Source organism: Siniperca chuatsi, linkage group LG5 (genome assembly GCF_020085105.1).
Source record: "Siniperca chuatsi isolate FFG_IHB_CAS linkage group LG5, ASM2008510v1, whole genome shotgun sequence".
NCBI classification, from domain to species: Eukaryota; Metazoa; Chordata; class Actinopteri; order Centrarchiformes; family Sinipercidae; genus Siniperca; species Siniperca chuatsi.
In genome coordinates, this window is record NC_058046.1 from 13,306,707 (window position 1) to 13,316,581 (window position 9,875).

General features: G+C 42.7%; 1 protein-coding gene across 2 annotated transcripts; it reads left to right on the forward strand.

The window, feature by feature from the left end:
* Window positions 1-1,117: 1,117 nt before the first annotated feature.
* zfand5a (zinc finger, AN1-type domain 5a) lies at window positions 1,118-8,605 on the forward strand. Of its 2 annotated transcripts, none has more exons than XM_044197216.1 (6): window positions 1,118-1,414; window positions 4,621-4,782; window positions 5,455-5,557; window positions 5,695-5,780; window positions 6,340-6,468; window positions 6,648-8,605. In XM_044197216.1, the coding sequence occupies exons 1-6, from the start codon at window positions 1,348-1,350 to the stop codon at window positions 6,794-6,796; spliced, it is 696 nt and encodes a 231-aa protein (XP_044053151.1). In that variant the 5' UTR covers window positions 1,118-1,347; the 3' UTR covers window positions 6,797-8,605. The 2 variants fall into 2 exon arrangements, with proteins under 2 accessions (XP_044053151.1, XP_044053152.1); XM_044197217.1 differs by having other exon boundaries at window positions 1,120-1,344.
* Window positions 8,606-9,875: the final 1,270 nt, after the last annotated feature.

Here is a 9,875-nt window from a genome sequence, read left to right on the forward strand (position 1 = left end):
GAATGTCAGTGGCTGATACTGTATATCATCAGTATCATGATCTGGCTTGCACTAGAAATATGTTTACCGCCAGGGATGTAGACTAAATGTTAGAAATACTGAGGCCAGGAGTCCAAAAGTCCCCCAGTTCAATCCCATTTTTTCCCAGTTTAAGAAATGTTCTTTTCCCACTTTTCCCCATTTTCTACCAGATGTACATCCTGAAAGTAAGTCTCCCACAAGACATGTTTACACTCTCAACGTCAACACAAGTGTGTGTGTGTGTGTGTGTGTGTGTGTGTGCTCTTGTGCATCTATCTTTGTGAGGACCAATACGAGTTATCGACCTTTAAACATATTTTTCCAAAATGAAGACATGGCCTTTCTCACTTGATCTTAAAAGAGCCATTTGAGTGTCAGCATTTTGTTGTGGGATTAGGGTTAGAATTATGTTTGGGTTCAGTTTAGGGTAAGGGGTGGGCATGTAGATGTTTTAGTTAAGGTTAAGATTAGGGGCTAGGGGCTAAGTAATGCATTATGTAAATGAGGGTAGGTGGATATACCTAAAGTATTGAAATCAAATGTTGTGGTATCTACTGTTTGGCTCTTGTCTGTTGTTACCTCCCAGAAAACATGTTTACACTCTCAATGTCAACACAACAAGTGTGTGAGTGTGGGGGTGGGGGGGCAGCCTAGTGTGTTCTCCCATAACAAACGGCTTGTGTATCTTCTAGTTGTAAACTGCACTTGTTTTGTTCCTCTGACATATATAATCATACTAGGTGGCAGGAGGGGATAGGTTGTTTTACCCACAAAATAGCGCCCTCTCACAGATATCCTGTGGAATCGTGTACAAAGAGGAATTCCCAGGAGATTATCCTCTTAATCATACGTTTTTTCTCATTTTAGTCATGTCAGCACCACTATTCATGTATCCATTCATTTAGGTGGATTACTCAATAAAAAGATTCGTGGCCTTGTAGGAGGATGACGAATAGATGTGTAATAACAATAACGCAACACCCCCGCCCCCCACCGTCTCACAGACCTGTACTCAGCGCTCGGGGCTCCGCGAGCAGCCAATGGCGACATGTTGTTTAACTCGTGACATCATCCGCCACTCCTCTTACTAAAGAAGGAAACAAACATCCATCCAGAAGGGACGGGAGAGAGAAAGAAAGAGAGGTAGGAGGGCGAGGAAGGGAAAATTAAACCTGTCTGACACGGAGGACAACGCCACAGAAACACAGCTAGATAGAGAAAAGGACGTTACCAGGACCTGAAACCCTCGACCTTTTTTCTTCTGCCAAGACAAACGGCCTCTTTCTCCGTCGTCTCGCGAGAAACTTCATCGATTTTTAGCAGGTGATGATCTTGGATTATTGTTTTTTTTTCTTAACAAGGATGAATTTTGAAGTGAGCTCAGCTTGTCGAGGTAAACAACGAAAAGAGGGGTGTTTAACTAAGCTTGGCGGTCGGTCATGGCGACCTTTAACGGTGGATTGAAAGGTCAGGCGGTGTATGCGTGATGGTATTGTGTGGTAAACAAGCTTTTCTGTCTTGCTCGTTGAAGTTGTCACCAATACCACCACCATCTCCTCCTCCTAACTGGAAATATCACAAGCCCTCAAACGTGACTTCGTCTGGTTCAGGAGAAAAACAAGGGAGGGAGCTAGCTAGTGCTGGTTGCTGTCTCTGTTTTTCTATTTGCCCCGAGCTGGGGGATGGGGAACCAAAGCCAGCTAATTCCTGTCTAGAAATAGAAAATTCATAAGCCGAATGGGCAAGTAAAGCGAGAGAGTTGCTCTGAAATGATTTCAGAGCATTTGGTTAAATATTAAGGTTACAGCTTTGCCTAGTGTTTGCAGTAGTTTTCGCTTAAGAGAAAACGAGGTTTAGTCGGTGTTAAAGCTATGTGGCAACACCAAGTCGTTTCTAAGTACTTAAGAGTGATTACATATAATCGAGGTTGTTCACATTGCTTTGGTGCAAATACGTAGAAAATGGTTATTAGCAGAAATGCTGCGAGAAAGGGGAGCTACAAAACGATGTCTAAACAGGAAGCAGAGAGATTGTAGACAAAGGAAGATAGAAGAAACAAAGGGAGCAGAGACCACACTGTCTAGACTGGGGGTTATTTCAGAAAACACAAGTGCTGTTGCCTCCCTGTCGTCTTCTGATGATTATTTGCAACATTGTGTCCTTTTAAAAAAACAAAACAAAGACTGATTCACTGCTTGTAACAAAACTGTGGGCTTTTTCTGTTCTGTCCTTCACTGTGACTCAGTAGTTTTCAGTCCAGCAGGGCCTGAAATATGAGCTAAGCCTGCGGCTAATACAGGAGCAAAGTCTTCCCCTTTTGTTTGCTGGAGATTTTCATACTTCATACGTTCTTCTAACTGGGTACACTTGTCGATACCGTAGAAACCAAACAGCACAATTTCAAGTTGGACCAGTTTTCACATTTTATTGCTGTGAGTGTTTGGGTTTTTGTGAAAGGAAGTTGGTGATGAATGAATCTGCCTGTGCTGGAAACCCCAGACTTGCCCTGTCGGATGTAGCCTACAGTTTTTTTTTTTGGGGGGGGGGTGTTCGTTATTTATTTATTTATTTAACAATACATAAAATGGCATATATTGGATGCTTACTGCCAATTTGAAGAAACAAGACAAGTACTTGTTTTGCTCATGAGCAGTAATGTAGCTATTAATTGATTAAGGTGTGTGAATGATTACCTCCAGTCCAACATTAACAACAATCAGTTATATTTCACAAATAACACGTGTGCTTTTCTTTCTAAAAGACCTCCATTGATTGTAAATCATTTAAAACTTCAAGTATGCAGTGTGCTCATGTCAGTTTGAAAGCTGGGCAGATTTAAATGTGGGCAGCCTCAGTGATTTTACCTCCTACCTTAGGTTAACATGCCTGCTGTTTGTCTGACAGCTGGGCCAAAACGTGACAGCTGAGCCACACTGCCCATTGTTCCTTTGTGCCAGAAAGTCAACAGTCATTACAGTTAATCTGTTAGCTGCTATGGACCATGTCGTGTTCTTTGTTGTATCTTTCATGTTGTTTTTGTTGTCAGATGTGACATAGTCTCAGCTTAAATCGATATCCTTCCTTTGAGGAACTGTTTTTGCTCAAAGACCTTGCCCAAGAACATGGGGTCTAGATGTGTCGCTCAAGCCCTACAGTCCAAACGTAGCTGTCTACATAACAAACTGGTGTTGTTGGGTTTACAGAGAACCAAACTGATGATCACATGTAAAGAAAAATTCCTTTCGAGCCACATGGTAGTTCCCAACCTCAAGCTCAGTCCTCCTGCCTGGTATTTTTCAGCAGTCAGCAGTTGAACACGTGATGCAAAGGGAGAGAAGGTCTTTGTGGGCTTTTCCAAGGAAACCCTTTGTTGACACAGCAGTGATAACATGCAGGGGCAGAGAAAGAGAGGAGGAGGGAGGGGTTGGGGGGGTAGCTCAAGGTTTAACAGCACTTGTTAGTCTGTTGGTGAGGTCAGGACACCTCGAGTGAACTGACAGGACGTTCTGAAACAACTGCCAGCCTCTCCTGGAACATTAAGCTTTCCTGCCCCCGTTTGTGTCCGTGACCGGAATATAGACGAGCTTCACACCAACGCTAGCAAGCAGCTGCCATGTTACACCACAAAAGAGCCAAGGGTTGTTTACATGGGAAATATGGCACTGTTGTGTACGCTGGTAGTTGCTGGCTGTGGGGTTTTTGGGGAGGGGGTCTGGTATCAGTTGATCTGTTGATTTGTAAAACAGTCAGGGCAGGACTGGCAGACAGGATGCCTCTTACCCAACTAATCAAGGCCTTTCTGTCTGTCTGTCTGTTTGTTCATTCATCAAGGTGTTTTTGATCTCTTGCCTCAAAGGCAGCGCCTCCCATTACACAAATTCCTGCTGTATTGGATTGCAGCAGAGCAGGGGGCGTCACAGGGCTACATGTTTTGCATGGTTACGCACCATAAACATACATGCTTATTTATGGCCGTGTGTGGGGAAACGACTCGGGTCATCTGTAGTCATACAATAATCCTGATGCACAATGATGATGCATTAGTTGTCATAAGGTAATTTTCTTTCACACAAAAAAACAATTAGTGAAGTTTTTGAGATGGTTTTCCTAAAGTGGTATATAGAGATGAAAATGAGAGATGATGGGTCAAATGTTCGGAAGAGCCATACCAACTGTTCTCAGAACTATGAAAAAGGGGTTTGTGGGAGAGCAGATGGCGGGAGGAAAGGGGGACACAAAGCTGTGGGACAGAACAGAGTCCAGCTTCTGCCAAGGTGCTTAACAGAACACAATGAGTTTTGTTTGTTCTCTGGACTTCCAGTGGAGAAGCGTTCATTACTGTATTCAGGCTAAAGGGCAGGTCAAAACAGACAGGCATGTCGCTCTCAAATTTTCATAATGACTCGTTATCTATCGGCCCAACAATTTTCTTTGGAACCAGATTGGCAGGGCAGCAGCGCCTTTGCTGGGAAATGTTTCCTGTAAAGGAAAACACTTTCAGTTGTATTTCACTTTGAGGTATTGATGCAGAAAAGTGTTCTCTCTGTGTGTCTTGTCAGTCTAATAAGCATTCTCACTCTGTCTCTCTCATTCTGTTAGCAATGGCCCAAGAGACGAACCAGAGCCCGGTGCCCATGCTTTGTGCCACAGGCTGTGGTTTCTATGGCAACCCAAGAACCAATGGTATGTGCTCCGTATGCTATAAGGACCACCTGACACGGCAGCAGAGCAGCGATCGCATGAGCCCCCTCAGCCCTATGGGTAAGTCAGTTCACAAAAGTATTACAAAAGAGATTTCTGCCTGTTTCTCAGAAAAAGTGAAGAATGTTGCAATCCAAATAGATTTCAGAAGCCCTGAGTTTATGATGTAAACAAATAAATGTACTTCACAGCTAGAGATAAGGAGGGATAAGTGTAGACATTGTTTTGAAATACAACCAGTTCAGTCAGTGTATTTTCCCAGCTCTCCTCCCCTGCCGTCCCTCTTTGTTTTTCCACTCTGTGTAATATAAGACAGCTGTTTTCTTAATTACAGTTTTCAAGGTTATGTGTGTGTTCACTCGTTTAGACATTTCTACGGTCAAAGATTGAAGTCTCTCTCATAATGCGGCACTGGCAACCTGTTAGGACCTACAAACACATTACAAAAGAGAAGAAAGATTATGTTGAATACAGCTTTGAGAAGGGAAAATGGCCTGATAACGTCTACATTCCCAAGTCTACTGAAGAGATTTTAAATTATTAATCTGGGTTGGATGGGATGAATTTGTTATACTTTAATTTTAACATCAATACAGTACAGCGCTCGCAAAAATATTATCGGTATACACAGTATTTTTCTCCCATGATTGTAAATATTTTGTACTTTCTACTGATTGCCATTGTTTTCTGTTTTGAGTTTTGTCTAATGGAGTTCACTCTGTTCTCATCCAGGCTCAGCTGCTAGTCCTACCTCAGAGGCCTCAGCCATCCAGAGACTAGAAGCCAGTCTAGCCAAGGTTGATGCCTCTCCTGTGTCTTCACCAGACATGTCTAGGTCAGTATTGGCTGTGTTTGACTGTTCGAGGTAGTTGGTGAGCTTTCTTTAAATTGGAGAATGTGTGAACTGCTGGCTGATTGGTCCCTTTTCTCCTGCTCATCCCTGTTTTTTCTTTACTACTTTTCTACTTTCAGAACTATTCAAGGATCTCTTCCTGTGACTCAACAAATGACAGAGATGAGCATCTCGAGAGAGGACAAGCCAGAACCCCTAGAGCCTGGTAAAACACACAGACACATAAACAATAAACACACTCGTAGTAACAGACAGGCTAGCAGACATAAACAAGCGGACATTTCACACACACAGGTGACTGCTGGCATACAGACTTCTTAAGGTAAACATCGCCTTGTAGGACCCACTGTAGTTTATTTTTGTTGCTTCGTTGCATACCTCAAACCCAACTGTTGGTTTTACTTACAGCCTCCAAGAGAGAGAGGAGGCCTAAAAATAAACCTGTTTAAAAATACCTAGACTACACTAGAGGGCATTCTCAGATTTGATGCTGCCAGCCAGAGGCTTTCTTAGTGTAGTGCACTATTTTCTGCCAAGAACTAGAGGGGGCAATTTAGAGATAAGGAACATACTAATTACTGTTGTCTGGGACAAAAGTACACGATTTCAGTCTCCAGCGTGTTTGCATGTCTTTATAGAACTATGAACAAAACTCAATAACCTGCTGCTCTTGCGAATGAAAGACATCAGATAATTGCAAATTAAACCTAGCATGATTAATAAGTTGTTTCCCCCACCCCCCTGTTGTCTTTCTTTATGTGTAGTTGTAAGCCAGCCTGCTGCTTCAAGTCCTACTCCTGTAGCTTCTTCCAGCAATGAAGAAAGCAAGGGTGACACCCCCAAACCCAAGAAGAACAGGTGCTTCATGTGCCGCAAAAGGGTGGGCCTTACAGGTGAGCAGGGAGGACATGAAATGGCATCTGATGCAACACATATTTATTCCTGTCAGTGATTCAGGTTGTGATAATTGTATTACTGGTCATAGATAGAAAGAGTTTTTTCTTACCACCTTTCTAGTTTAATCGTTCACTTCTCCTGTTCTAGCTTTGACCCCTGACCTTTGTGCTTCCAGGGTTTGACTGTCGCTGTGGCAACCTGTTCTGTGGCATCCACCGGTACTCCGACAAGCACAATTGTCCCTATGATTACAAGGCCGAGGCTGCCGCCAAGATCCGCAAAGAGAACCCTGTGGTGGTGGCTGACAAGATCCAGAGAATATAGATTTGACAAAACAACTGCATTGGCGGCAATGATGACAAACAACTTTGACAAAGACTGGAGTATGAGTGTGAACCTTGGAAATGAGCACTGGCGTTACTAGCTAAGTGAGGATTGAAAGGACTTGATTTACAAAATTACAACCTCAAGAAAATGACGGAAAAAAGAAGAAAAAAACGAAAAGATCCTGTTTGAGGGAGGTGCATGAATGATCACTTTTGTCCTTTTTTGATTAGTTTGTTTTATCCTATTTTCTGTGGTGTGACTTTGCCGCTATTCAGTCCTTCTTTTTTTTTTTTTTTTTTTTTCAAGAATATGTATTGTCTTATTAAGAGCATCCCAGGCTAACTGTCCAGGGTATGCTGTGCTCCTCTCACCCAAACCAGGCGCCATTTTGTGCCAAACTGTAGACAGCCATTTTACTTAGACCCTGTCATGTGTCAGACGCTGGCAGGTCTTTTAAAACATTCAGACCACACAGTAACAGTCCACACGAGTTGTGTCCCTCAACCTTTGAACTTCTTGTTCTGTGGTCCATTGGATGAGTCAGTCAACGTTTTGGAGAACCGTACAACTGTCCCCCACCATGCACAAGGGGCTTTGTTACTTTGTCTCTGTCTTTCCTAGCTTTACCTACCTCACAGCTGCTGTGTTAAGCTTTGTTGTCTTCCCTTTTACTTTTTCATCAGCTTTGACTCCAGCAGAACAATGGATCATCTTGATAGTTGGCCTCAGTGACCCTCTAATCAGCATGTCTGTGTTGACTTTGATCGGTTTGATTGTGATGAGGCTGTTCCATTATGGCTGGAGGTATCACGCTAGACAGGGACAAACAAATTACTCCACGTTTCACTGAATCTAAACATTTTCAATGGACATAATGGGTAAAGGAGTTCCCCAACTGGTCAGCGCTCATATTGTAATCACAGACGCCTGGTGTAGGGCTGTGTGGCCTGAGAGGGAGGATGGCACCCTTTCCCTGGCAGGCCTGGTAGGTGAAATTAAGCAACAATATTGTAGGGGCGTGAATGCATGGATGGGATAAATGCATGAGTTACTCTCCATCTGCATTAGTGTTTCAGAAATATTTGACATCACTCAATGTAGGGTTTCAGACATTTTATTTGCTTCAGAGACAATTATTGTTATATTTAATTAGCATTTGTGGAATTAGGGTATGTGAACCATGATTTTCTTATGTTTGTTTTGTTTTTTTAAATGCGCTAACAGAACGTTCATGTGAGCACAGTGTGTGTGTGGGTGGGTGTGTGTGTGGGTGGGCGGGTGTGTTGTTCCCCCAACCTTTTGTCTGTGGAGCTACCCGGTTTATCAGCACATGTTTACAGAACTACAGGAGCATGCCAGAGCTAGATTTATGAAAAATAATAGATACCAAGATTAGATGTAACTTTTCATCTGTCTAACCGCTATGTGTGTCTGTTTTAGAGCATCGTAGAGAAGTGTGTGTGTGTGTGTGTGTGTGTGTGTGTGTGTGTGTGTAACTGTGCGCGTGCATGTGCACATTCCTGTGCAAAAGTGTGTTTTCATGGCTGCCTGACACATTGAAACCATGTATGTTTGTGACTTGTGTTAATCCCCTTTCTTCTCCCCCTGTAAGGATGTTTTTCATTTAAAAGAAAACTGTATGTATCCGTTTGAGTTTTTCCTTTCTGATTCTTAGTTATATGCAAATTTGTACAAACAATGAAAAAACAACAAACTGTGTTGATATTTATGTATTACATATAATCTTGCTATCCAGCATTACGACAGAATAGTATCATGTAAATAAAACTGTACAGAGAGACATTACCAAGCTTCGTTGTGTGTTGACTTTCACTGCTCACCATTTTCTCATTTCTCAATACTGTTGGGAGTTTTAGTGGAGTGTGTTTGGCTATTTCAACAGTTTGTTTTCAACAGTATTACACATGTTATAGCCTTTCTTATGCAGATAAACCTGTCACACCAATAGGGCAACTATAAATAAACTTAACAGGTCCATTATAATTTAGTATAGTAAAGAAGACAAAAAAATACGGTTGTTTTGGGAAGATGAAGTTCGATGAATCAGCACAAGATGGTTATGTGTGAACATCGTGGACTAGTTTCAGTCAGGACAAGAATAGTGTAGGAGCCATGTGTCAGGAGCTCCAGCATTACCCTGTAATAGCTTACCCTAGCTAACCCGGCCTCTTTAGCATCCTCATCTTAATACAGAGTTCTGGCAGCACAGGCTGTAAACCTCGCTCAAGAGACTCTTGTCCAAACCTTGTCTGGGTCACACAGGAAGTATTAATTCCTGGACTCTGGAAGAAAACTATCCTGTTCAACTCTATCTAGGCTACCGCCGTACATGCAGGACTTGTGTGTATGAGTGTCTTTCAGAGACCATGTTTTTTTTCTCACACTCCTGTTGGGAGCTCCTGGGCAGAGTGTGTTCACAGATGGCGTCACAGCAACAGCTGCTCAGACAGCTGAGGTGTGCTCATGCGGTGTTCCTCTGACAGAAAGCTACTGAGATCACATTGTCTGGACACATGTGTAAAGTACAATGGAGGATTTTATAATAGGTTAGAAAACATCAGATCCTCAGAAGTGTTCAAACTTATAAACAAATGAATCACTGACCACACCATCCTCTTTATTGTTGATCACAAGTCTGCATGTTCTTTGAACCAGAGCGGAGGATCAACACACCTCAAACAACTGTGCGCACATGTGCCAAAGAGTTGGACACACACCCTCCAGTGTCAGTAATTCCTCACCCCCCACACACACGCTAATTTACAATTTGTTTCGCTGATGTGTGCAGCCCATTTATCTGTCACCCTCTCTGTGTCTGTCATTGGGTGTGACTGAGGTTTAAAAGCTGGCTCAGTAGATGTAAAACATCAGAGATTCTGGCTGGCGGAAAACGACAGATGTTGTTGCCAGATGTGCCGAAGGGGTTGGAAGTTATATGAGGCCACAGACAGTAAATACAAACATGAACACACTTTTATCTCAAGAAAATTGTCACACCCACATTAACTGCATCTTCCTCGTCTACTTGTTTTTATGTGCTTCTGTCTCACAATAT